General features: G+C 34.6%; 1 protein-coding gene across 3 annotated transcripts; it reads right to left on the bottom strand.

The window, feature by feature from the left end:
* Window positions 1–327: 327 nt before the first annotated feature.
* Window positions 328–8,834, bottom strand: LOC106124037 (uncharacterized). 3 transcript variants are annotated; one of them, XM_013320484.1, is made up of 14 exons: window positions 8,734–8,834; window positions 6,829–6,934; window positions 6,016–6,101; window positions 5,717–5,865; window positions 5,116–5,248; window positions 4,713–4,839; window positions 4,534–4,601; window positions 4,234–4,360; window positions 3,480–3,595; window positions 2,961–2,969; window positions 2,252–2,443; window positions 1,751–1,896; window positions 1,167–1,296; window positions 328–859 (listed from the first exon to the last, which is right to left on the bottom strand). In XM_013320484.1, exons 1-14 carry the CDS (start codon window positions 8,810–8,812, stop codon window positions 798–800), a joined length of 1,530 nt encoding a protein of 509 aa, XP_013175938.1. In that variant the 5' UTR covers window positions 8,813–8,834; the 3' UTR covers window positions 328–797. The 3 variants fall into 3 exon arrangements, with proteins under 3 accessions (XP_013175938.1, XP_013175936.1, XP_013175937.1); XM_013320482.1 differs by lacking the exons at window positions 328–859; window positions 1,167–1,296 and having other exon boundaries at window positions 1,306–1,896; XM_013320483.1 differs by lacking the exons at window positions 328–859; window positions 1,167–1,296; window positions 2,961–2,969 and having other exon boundaries at window positions 1,306–1,896.
* Between the last annotated feature and the right edge of the window lie 3,524 nt (window positions 8,835–12,358).

The raw sequence follows: 12,358 nt of genomic DNA, 5'->3' as shown, positions 1-12,358 counted from the left end.
TTATTATAACGTAAAATGTCAACTAAATCATTTAATTCCAACAAAGGCGAAGTACGATCAAGTATCTAAAATTATTGCACGATTACTTATAGGAGCAAACTGTACCCAAACCTAATACAAAATTACTGATTGCAGAACACGGCTGAACTAATGCAAGAAATAGAAAGTGTACGTGCGATGAACGATAGTTTACGCGCTTATTTGGAACATATTCGAACATTCAAAAAAAATCTCACGACTCTAAATGAAAATTGTAAACAACTTACGAATATAAACGAGCAATGGATTGACATGAATCGTATAATGAAGAAATAACATAGAAGTATGAGTTAATTAAGTTCTACAATTATAATATAAAGTGAAACTGCTGTTGATGTAGGATACAAAACATGGGTGGTACATAAAGGAACACATTTTCAAGTACTTTAAGATGCTTAAGTTCATTTTCATGTTCTACAGTAATGTGACAAACATTTTAAGGTTTCTTAACAAAAACACATGAATTTAATTTTTTGCCTCATCTTTACTAAAAATCTATTGCATTCATATTAATATTTTTATGTAAAATATTTATAGTATGTATTAGCACAAATGGATAGAGATTAAAGATTGTATTGGGTTTGGCCATGGCATATCTATTTTCAATGTCATCCCGATAAGAACACATCTAGTAGTAATATTGGTAATAAATTAAAACACAAATTATCGGTGAACAGTTTTATTATGTTCATTGAATGTTAAATAAAGTCTGGATATTCTGCAGCAGAAGTAATAGCAACACCAATGTGAACACAATGTTAGGTAGAATAATTCCCTTCTATTAGATTCTCTTTGGATCCAGTCTTTGTTGGAGTTTTTTCTGGAACAAAATCACTTATTAGGCTAATATTTAGCTTAAAGTTATGGTAATAGGTTAAAGAAACATAATTTTACTATCTTATATTATAAATGTGAAATTTTATTTGGATGGATGAATATTTGTTAGAAGATATCTCTAGAACAGCTCAACTGATCTTGATGAAATTTAGCACAGATGTAGAACATAGTTTGCAACATAAAGGGTACTTATTAAGTTATTGTGATGATTCAGTTGTGGGCGACAGCTAATGTTTAATATTATTTGACTTTCTAAAGTGGAATGATAATGATAAAAAGTAATATCTTACCAATCATGCAAATGGAGTATTGTGGGGTATCACAGGACATTCCGTAGACTAAACCGTTGAGATGGTCCTGACGGTCCAAGTTCAGGCAAGGGTTGTCCATAGAGAACTCCTCGTCCAGCCATGGTGGCAACTGGTAACATACAAATCATTGTAACATAAATTAACATTTATTATCTAGTGAGGTTTATCAAAACTAAACTATTTAGAGAAAAATTGGATGTCTATGCTTCAATTTAAATTACGAAGGGTAAAAAAGTATAGATGTTGAGCATCTTAACTATGTTAGATAAAAGATTTGTTTCCAACGATACCATACCTTGTTATTTGAGGAGAAAATCATCTCAAGGGCCAATTTATTTTACTTACATATGAAGAGTGACTGACTTCAGGTGGGGGAGTATTATCTTGGGATGGAGGAGTATCTGAAGACGCCATCCTCTCAGGTCGAGTGGTGACCTTGTGGTGACGGCAGGGAGTCCCCGGATGCATTGCTTGGTGATCCGCGTGCTGTGGGCATCGGGCCTATGTCCAGCAGGGGACTCATACTGACTGATGATGGTGATGATGATGAAAATAATACTTACGAAAGACGCGAACATTGCTTCCCCTTCGCTCTTAGAATCTGGAATCCTCTTGCCGGTGATGGGGTTCTGCCAGGCGTACGTCACCAGGTCGGAATTGGGGTCTTTCGTCATGTTCAGACGACCGGAGATCCAAATGTGCTCAACAGCTAAATATTTAAAAACATTCAAGTTAATATAAGAACTGGGTCAAGTGTTTTATTGTAACAAATTATTATTGTCCATAGCAAATTTGTTTTATTTTCTAATTAATTTAATTTAATATTATGTTTAAGAAATCTAATTGTGAAATTCAAAACAGACGGTGTTGTTTCTTGTCTATAAAATCTGACAATAGATGGCGTTATTTCATTTTATCTTAGAGGGCAGTTGGTGCCGTTCCTATCTATGGCATGTTTCGACACTAGATGTCGCTACTTGCTTTTAGTTTGACATTTGACTCGGGTTTTCTGCAACTACTTCTTTTCGATACTAGATGGCGCTATGTCTAATTGAATCACTCACGTTCATCCTTATTTTCTCCCATGACAAGAAGTAACTGGACTAGAATTTCGTTGCTATCGATGCTGGCGAGTGTTCCGTTCAGCTTGAGGCAGTTCTCGTAAGCGTGCTGCCAGTAGTATAGCTGACGCACCAATATGTAATAATAGTTGTCATCGCTGGGGATGGGTATCGGGCGACGCATGCCGGGCACACCTGTAAACGTACGTCCAACAGAAAATATAAACATATTTAATAAAGATTGTTATGTAACTTTAAATCTATCATTATCATTAAATGTTAATTTCCATTATTAAGATACATCTAATGTTTATAATCTAATATTACAACTGCTCGTGCTCAATAACATGTAACAGCAGAATTCTTATACACAAATATATTGAAATACCGACGCTAGATGGCGCTGCATCAATTCTCATGTTACTGCGCACTAGTAGTATAGTGTCCTTAGTATTTGCGCAAAAAAAGACACTATTTGTATACTTTCCTCCAATTAAAAAAACGTAACACCGTGTCTACATTACAAACGAATTAAGAATGACATAAAAAACGACTCCGATTGTTCTACAAGTAACTAGGCGAGTCTACTGCACAGGATATAGAACAGTGCCTTGGGTATTCGCGCAAACACAGAGGCACTCACTCTCATCCGGCGGACCTAATTGGAGGTAATGCGCGCGCGCAATCATCGCCTCTGAGGGCCTGTACAAACCAGTCAGATCTGAAAACAAACGCTAAACTGTACAACTAATAACACGAAACAACACGCTTGCTATAAACAACACAACTATGGGGTTTCACTGTCAAATTGTATGAAAACATATTGCCATCTCCTTCACTCTTTTAAAGTTAGTAGAGACAACAATATTACATTTTAATACAACAGCTTAAACAATGAATTCTATATAAAAAACTTTAGTACAAGTGCACAATAACATAATAGTCGTATGAAAAAGTTAAACATTAAATTGACTACTTCTAGAAATAAATTCTATAAATGACATTGTGACGTCATCACACTGGTATATCTCGTTATTGTGCACGCGTATCAAAATTGTTACACAAGCGAGCTACTTCTACAAACTACAAACAATTTGTTAACACGCGCAATACAATTATATCTTGTTCAATCGATACGAGATATATTTTGACATATGTAGAGCCATATAAACTGTGGACTTACCACAATTTGAATATTTTATGTTACATTGTAACAATAATAAACACTTACTTTTGTAGCAAATGAATTGCATCCTCCTCTCGCAGCGCGCCTCAAGGAACACTGGATCGTTGGTCGTATGCCGGTCCAGTTGCAGACAGCCGCTCTGTTTTATTGTAGACCTGTCTCTGATACAACACAATGTACATTTCAAATCAATATCCATTTTTACGACGGCAAACTAATTTACATTAGTTCAAATCTATAAACACAATTATATTATGTAGACAGTGGTAGAACCCGCTTTAAAATCTTCGCACGAATTGGCCCGGCTCGCCCGGTGAAATACCACGACCACAAAGAAGACAGGCGTGAAGTGGAAGCAATTTCGCGTTTCGTCTGATGAGTGTGCGTCCCGGAGGCCTAATTTAGTCCTCTTTCCCTTCCCACCCTTTTTCTTGGAAGTGGAAGTGGATTTTCCGGATGCGAGGATGCATGGGAAGGGAAAATATTTTCTTTCTGTGAATCCTTTCCTCCGTCGATTAAAGGTAGGCAACCCATATGCAATTGCGTATGTCTATGGGCAACTTTGCTATTTCAGCGATTTCAGGTGGCCGCTCGCTCGTTTGCCACCTTATGATATAAAAAAAAATGTCGCAACACTGAGTCGTATTATTGTTATATAAGCAGTCCCTTAATATAGATTTCACACTAAAAATGCACTTAGTGCATTGTAGTAGTAAGAGAGATATGGGTACGTTACGTCCAACTCTACCATCGCCTTTCAGTATTAAAAGTCTCATGTTCGGTTCACAATTTATGTTACCTCATGGGAGGCCAGATGTCGGACATCATGTCTGTGTAGGTGGTCATCTGGAAGATGCTGAGACCGGAGTCGATCCACGTCCAGTGACCCAGGTTGCCCTTCGCTCCAACCCATGCGCTCTCGATACCTGCGCACGCGCAATTAGTTTAGATGGAATTAAAACTTTGGAGGACTTTTCCGGAGTTATATCTTAATTTATACAAGATGTAGATTGAATAAGTTGTTTTATGGAATAAGATAAATGATTTTTTCACTATTTTTTTGATAATTTATTATATTTAATTTAAGAAAAAAACTTACTCGGTCTAGCCTTCAGCATGCTTAGTCCCAGTTTCCTCAAGCATCGCATTGTGCCGATGTTTGCTAACCTGCGAACACAAAATTAATTTTACGTATTATCTCTATGTTTTAAAGTGTCCTCTCTTTCTTTTATTCTCTCTCTCATTCTTTTTTTTTGTATTGTGGAAACAAATACTTACGACATCTTCTTGACAACGCAGAAGGCGGCTGCCTGATGCCAGTTGAGCCTCCCGTCGTAAACATGGTAGAGACCAGTGCGGCAGCGGACAGTACGCACCTCCTGTACCGCCACGTCTTGCTTCGCGTCTACACATAACATTACATGTTGATGAAAGGTAAACAACCCCAGCGATAGCGTTAGTTGCATCAACCTAGAGATGTCATAACATATAGAGATGAACAATTGTTGTCTTTTCTTTTGGAAAAATGGCTATATTGGCGCGACACAAACAAAATATCGTAATAATTTTACTGTATTTAAACGTCTTATAAATTGTTTGATAGAAATATCTCCGCTTATTATCAAAGTACAAGTTAACTTTGGTTTATTACAGCAGATGAATATAGAATGTTACATCTTACCTCTCTCGCAGACAAAGGGTCGCTCCAGCTGACAGGATAGGTCCAGGAAGACAGGCTTGTCGTGCTGCACGCGTTCTAAAGCAACGCAGTCAGCGCCGCCCTCCGGCACCGGCACGTGTGTACGATTCAACCACTGTTATAAAAATCATATATAAAAAACAAAGTTACATATTTCACACAAGTTTAACAAAACCATTACTTATAGCTTATAAAATATACTTAAAAGTTTATAAACAACAAGATGTTATTAATAATTATTATTATCTTTACATATGGAGTTTCGTTTCAAGTAAATGTAGCCTTTAAGTAACTTAAACGAAAATATTTGTTTACGAAAAAGGTACATCTAATTTTTAAGTTTGTTAAAATTTGTAAACCTTACTATCTTACTAATGTTACAAATGCGAATGGATGGACGTTTGTTTGAAGGTTTGAAGGTATGGAATGCTTGAATTAATCCCGCTGAAATAAGTCATAGATGTAGAACATAGTCTGGAATAACAGGTAAGCTACTAATTCAGTCTTTTTAGTTCCGCGCGGACGAAGTCGCGGGTGACAGCTAGTATATTTTAAAATCTGTTAGGATAATTGTAAAACTAACCAAAGGATAGTGTCTGACAGCGTTTTCGTCTTTTTCGTTCTTTAGTATATCGGCGGCGGTGCGGCGCAGTTCAGAGCCGCGACTCCAGCGGTAGCCCTCCGGGTCCTCGCTCGACTCCCGTCGTGCGCCAACCCACACTGCGTCTATCTCTGAATATACAACCTAATTAGTAATATATGGAAGAATATCCCTCTCTTAAAACATGTTTGTCAAAGATAATGTCAGGGATGACGTTATATTTTATACAGAGATTTTAGTCTCAAAAACCAACGGTTAGTCGTAAATCATAGAGTTATTACCTAATTGAGATTCCGATAACGCCTCAGCAAGGAAATCGGACTTTTCCTTTGTATCAAGCGTCGCCAAATTTCCATTGTGGTGTCCTCTGTAATGTTTAAGAAAAGGTTTTTAGTGTCAACATCATACTAATATTATAAATGCGAATGTTTGGATGCAAGTTTCTTTGAAGGTATCTCCGGAACGGCTGAATCGATGAAATTTGCCACACATGTAGAGCATAATTTGGAAGTACATAGGCTACTTATTACGTACGGACGTAGTCGCGGGCGACAGCAATTATATAAAGGCACAATTGTTGTCCCTCTCATTCTCTTGTAAAGAATAGAGATAAAAATATGACGCAATATATGTCACGGCAGTGGAATTTCAAGGGAATGTTTCAATAATTTTTAAATGATGATATTTTTATTCTTAAATCTTAAACAATAAAAATTGCATTTATCTAATGTAACCTTATTGTTTCTATTTAACTATTGTATCTGTAATAAGATTTGCAATGTTTGAAAAAAAAATTCACGCGCGTTACTCATAGGGGTAGGCGTCATTTTTTGGAAATTTAAGGTTGTTTATATCTCTTTTCTCAAATTACTTTAACTACATTTAATTGAAATGATAAGGAATCTATTATAAGATAGTATAATATATATTTAATATGGCACGTTAACGGTGGGTTTCTGATCTGATTCTGATCAGATCAAAATATCGTCATCCTTGTCTTTCTTGTCGGAAGAGATAACAATATGTTTAAATGGAGATTACAGTCTCAGAAACCCACAGTAAATACATCTAAATTAATTTTTGTTTGTACTTACTGGCACAATATCTTGGCGTTTTCCCAGTTGACAGGTAAATTCTGGATTAGATACTCCTTGTCTTTGAAGATATAAGTCTCCCAATTTTGAGAGAACTCATGCGGAACTGTAATTATAAGAAACTAATACATTAAAATTTTATTTTTCATTGCATTTTTAAATGGTCGGTTCACCTGATTTTAGGTGTTTACAACTAACATTTGATACAAGCTTTCTATTTACACAAAATTACTTTATTATTGTGGTTATACACTGCCGTTTTGTAGCAGTTCAACAGTATCTCATGGTTACTGGATACTACGGGGTCAGACAAAATGCATTCGCTTGGAAGCGATTCCATAACAAACTGCCCAAAGGGTCGTGACAGACAGACGGACGGGCAACAAAGTGATCCTATAAGGGTTCCGTTTTTTTCCTATGAGGAACCCTAAAAATGTATAGATGTGACATTAACTTTTGATAAGTCACGTGATTGTCGCACGTCAGTTCTATAAATTTTTAAAACTCGTTATAGAATTGCTTCGGATCGAATACACTTTGTCTATCCTAACTGTATTTAATAGCCGACTTACAAATCCTACTACTACACTCAAAGTTTTTATGGCCACGAGTCCTTTAATTAAATTATGATTTTTGAACTTTGATAAGAGTTTGTACTACAGGAGGGTTGTACAGCGTGAATTCGCTACGAAACGATTCCATAGTGAACTTCAAAAATATACGGAACTGAGACGCGACAATCCCATGACTTTTCGAAAGTTACTGTCAGGTTCATACATTTTTGAAGTTCGTTATAGAATAGCTTCGCAGCTAATGCATTTTGTCTAATCCCTCTGTGGTATTCGTATGACAAGATTCTATCTTATGTGTAGCATTCGTTGTGCTATATTTGGCTCGTTCACGTACCGACACGTGTTGCCGGCTCAAAGGTCTGACATCGACTGACGTCCCCTCTCTCCGGCATGTACTTATGGCGTGTACGCACGAGACAAACAACACTACGTTTATGCATACACTACACTATGGTTAATATCCGTAAACATGCGTAATGACAGAGTATTCAAATTATTCGTCATTAACACATTGTTGACAGATATGCTTATAAATTCCAGGCATACCAACGTAACCATAAAAATTTACAACACGTACGTATAAATTATTAAAAATAAATTAAGTTGCCAACCAATAAACAATTTAAGTCTGATATTAATTATTAAAAAAAATAGTACTGACGTATATAACTAATATTATAAATAAGAAAGTTTAGATGGATGGATGTTTGTTAGAAGTTATCTCCAGAGCAGTTAAAGCGATCTCGTTAAAATTTAGCATAGATGTAGAAAATAGTATGGAAGAACAAAGGCTACTAACTTTTTTTTAATCTAACTAAAATTACTATTACTAAATTAACTTTTGCTACATCTGTTAATTGATTAAATATAAGTTGGTACTTAAAATTTTGCGAGTGTAAAAATGTGCTGGTTTTTCTGTGAGTTTCCACTGCCGAAACACCTGTACAAAACATATTGTTATCTCAGTATTTTAATTAAGAATAAAAGGGTAGTCAATATATTTTGGATAAGGTTTTTAGGCTGTGAAAATCCACTGGTTATTGGGAAAAATAGCAGATGAAACAGCATCCTAATTAACTAATATAGTATATAAGAAATAACATTACTGGTTAAATAATATTAAAACCTTTTTAGGCATACAAAAAAAACAAATTAAGGATATTACTATCAGAAGTGCAATAAGTTTGAAAAAACCCAACAAATAATAGAATAATGCAACTCTAAAACACTTATCATATGTGAGTTAAAAAGCATATAAATTTTTCTACGAGATCACAAAAATTAACACACTTTTTTACAGTGAAAATTATAAAAAAATAACACAACATACAACCTCTGTACTGTTCTCTGTAACTGGCACAACACATCGCGATGAAAAGAAAAATAATTAATATTTTAAATTTGGAAGACATGTTTGATTGAATGCACTGTTCGGCTCGGTTCGTACAACTAACTGACTTTGGCACAGGTGCAGGATAATATAGTTTTCTGGAATGTATAGAGGCTTATTGAAATCGAAGAACAATAGTTTATAGGTAATGAAAAGGGTCGCTATTCTCATAACAAAAGGTGAAATATACTTGATTTCATTGTATACAGCGTGTTCTTAATTCATAGAATCTTAACACGAGTATGATTTTCTAAATAGTATTGCACAATAATAAATTATTTTTTCGTTTTAATGGAAAAGGTGCAAATAGTCTTATAAAAAGTTAAACGCCTGAATTCAAGGATGCCATTATTGTACTTGATATTTTTATTAAAAATGCGAAGGTATAATACGAAATATTTTGTAATTTACGAGATTTTTTTGTATAAAAATTTTAAAATAAAAATACTACAGTCTAAAGATTATATTTCAGTTCATATATCTTAATTAACTTATATACCACTAAAAGCGGAAATGTAAATATAACTAAGTAAATAACATACTATTATAGCTTATACATTAAATAACTTAAGTATTAAGTATGTTTAAAATATTTTCGACTTAACTTTCTTAACTTTTTTAGTAAAATTATTTCTTTCTAAATTCCTAAGCGTTTACATTTTGAAACACGCTGTATGTGCATAATGTCTAAGGTTATTAGAAAACAAGAACACCTTTGTAATCTTTATAGATGAACACAATGATGAGTCAGCGAGGCATGTCATGTCGGGATGACCCAAGGATGAGCTCTTGAATCATCTCAATTGAACCATCGCATACCAGTCACTATATAATCAGCTGATAAACATTCTTTATCTAGGAATTCAAGCATACTTAAATTCGGATGTCATGACCGTAGTCTTTGGATATCCCGGGACCCTATTTTTCCCCCAAAAGGCTAAGTAACTTTTGAAGATTTGCCCTCTACACAAAATAAAAGGCTGCAGTCAAACATGCAGGAGCAGTGCGAATTGGTTTTATACATATCGTTAAATTTCTTTACAGATGTGTTAGTTGCAATGTGATGTTTTTTTTTTTATATAAATTCGAAAGATGGAATACACATTAGGACATGGCAAGGATCGAACCCAGAACATTGTTACAACTGCTTAACCACCTAAAAGAATTGTCCTTTCTTTAATCATCGTAAACTTAACTAGTAAACTATGTATTCTCCTAGACTATGTTCTACATCTGTGCCAAATTTCATTAAGATCCGTTGAACTGTTCTGGTGATATCTTTGAACAAACATCCATCCCTACATCTAAACATTAGCATTTATAATATTAGTAAGATTAAATTCAATCGCCTAAATAACGTGAATAAAACTTTGTCCTCAAAATAAATTAATATCATGGTCTGTATTATGCAATATAGGCCTATCTTCACTTTAAATTCAATAAATTATACTAAAATGTTTAAATTTAGTCTAAAATAGAACGAAGTCATAAACGTCATCGTTGTGATGACTGATGACGTAGTGTCGGCAATATCAAACACCACTATAATTTTAAAATAAATGCCTTGCAATATAGTCAGTCTCGGAGGCGGGAGAAAAGGTTTATGCAAGAGGTGTCGAATACTCTATATAAAGCATATTGCTATCTCAGTTTTATCAATGATAATTAGAGGGATGACGATATGTTTTATCCAGGGTATTACCAATCAAGTTATTAAACAATATTGCATAAAACATCCAAAACTTCTAAAGAAAAAAAGGGAAAGGGCAATCTAATAAAACATTTCTTGGTAAATCCATTGCTGTTGTTTTTTTCAACTTTCTTATTATATATATATATATATATATATATATATATGTATATATATATACTATAGTATATAATTATAAGTGTTGTTGAGAATAATAGACAAAACATTTAAGTTTAGTCTCAGTGTTTATTATTTAATAAAGCGCCAATAGCTTAGTGGTTCGGAATATCGACTGCCGATATTGCAATCATGGGTTCGAATCCTGCAATCTGATTATTCCCGTGAACTACATATTAACTTTAAACTTCGTTAGAATCAACGTAATATATTAGTTAAATACTATTAATAATCTGCAATAATATTTCATTGAAAAATTACTAACAGAAAATGTTGTGAAAATTCGTACTAAAGACGACGGAAAATAAGGAGAATGGAAAAGAGCGGTTTGTATTTGTTAAACTTTGGAAAATGATATAATAAAGTAAAAAGATAAAATGAAAATATAAAATAGAACAAGGTAATGAGATTAACAAGCACTGTTTGTTTGATGATATATTTACAACTGCTATTTTAAATAGCAACAAAGAAGGAAGAAAAACTACATTATGTTCGAAATATAAAAATATAAAAATTATAAGTAAAAAGTATAAAAAGGTCCCATATGTGCCGGCAACAAGTACCAAAGGGATAAAGTATGTTTTTTTTCATATCATAAGGTGGCAAACGAGCGAGCGACCACCTGAAATCGCTAATATAGCGAAGTGACCGTTGCCCATAGACATACGCAATCACATATGCGTTGCCTACCTTTAATCGACGGAGGAGAAGATGCACAGAAAGAAAATATCTTCCCTTTCCATGCATCCTCTCATTCGGAAAGTCCACTTCCATTTCCCAACCTTTCCATATAAGAGAAAGGTGGGAAGGGAAAGCGGACTAAATTAGGCCTCCGGGACGCACACTCATCAGACTGTACGCGGAATTGCTTCCACTTGACGCCTGTCTTCTGTGTGGTCGTGGTATTTCACCGGGCGAGCCGGGCCTTTTCAAATAGTCTGTCTAGCACCTTAATATAATTTTTAATTTAAAGCTATTAAAACAATGAGTTACGTAATATTTTTTAACGTATAAAGTATCAAGATGTCTCCGTCAGTTATTTAATTAGTGCAAGTATCTTGACAGTTGAAGTATCGGATTAGAAAGTTTTATTTGTACAGTACTAATGCGATATCTAGACTTTGAAAAAGGTTTGCTTAGAGTATTAGTCTACGCTAAAGGCACGCGTTAAATGCTTTTGTTTTTTTAAAAACTTAAAACAAACTTAAACAGTAATATTCTATTAAGTTGCCGTAAATGATTCTTTGTTATGAAAATTAGTAGTCAAAAATTCATCATCATCAGCTCACCACCCCCACTGAAGATCTTGGAGCCTACCCAAAGTTAGGGGTGACTAGACCTTAGTTACCCACGCTGGTCCAGTGCGGGTTGACTTCACACATATCTTTGAATCTCTTCTCAGATATGTGCAGGTTGCATCACGATGTTTTCTTTCATAGTGAGAACGTTGGAAGTGAGGTGAAAAAACTATAAAATAACATAAATAAACACCTTTGGTATGAACCCATCCACTTTACTACAAGACATTTTGTTTATAAATGATCCACAGAAATGAATAATAGAATGAATAGGATACCATAATAAAAAGGCATTTTGGTTATTTCAAAAATTACGAGCTTAACTCCAAAAGTATTGCGTAGCAACAAAAATGTAGCACCTAGTACGCGTAGCTCGTAGACGGTGTAACGTAGCACCCAGGCG

This window comes from Papilio xuthus, unplaced genomic scaffold, assembly GCF_000836235.2.
Source record: "Papilio xuthus unplaced genomic scaffold, Pxut_1.1 DF825946.1, whole genome shotgun sequence".
Taxonomy (NCBI): domain Eukaryota; kingdom Metazoa; phylum Arthropoda; class Insecta; order Lepidoptera; family Papilionidae; genus Papilio; species Papilio xuthus.
This window is presented reverse-complemented; position numbering and strand designations above follow the sequence as displayed.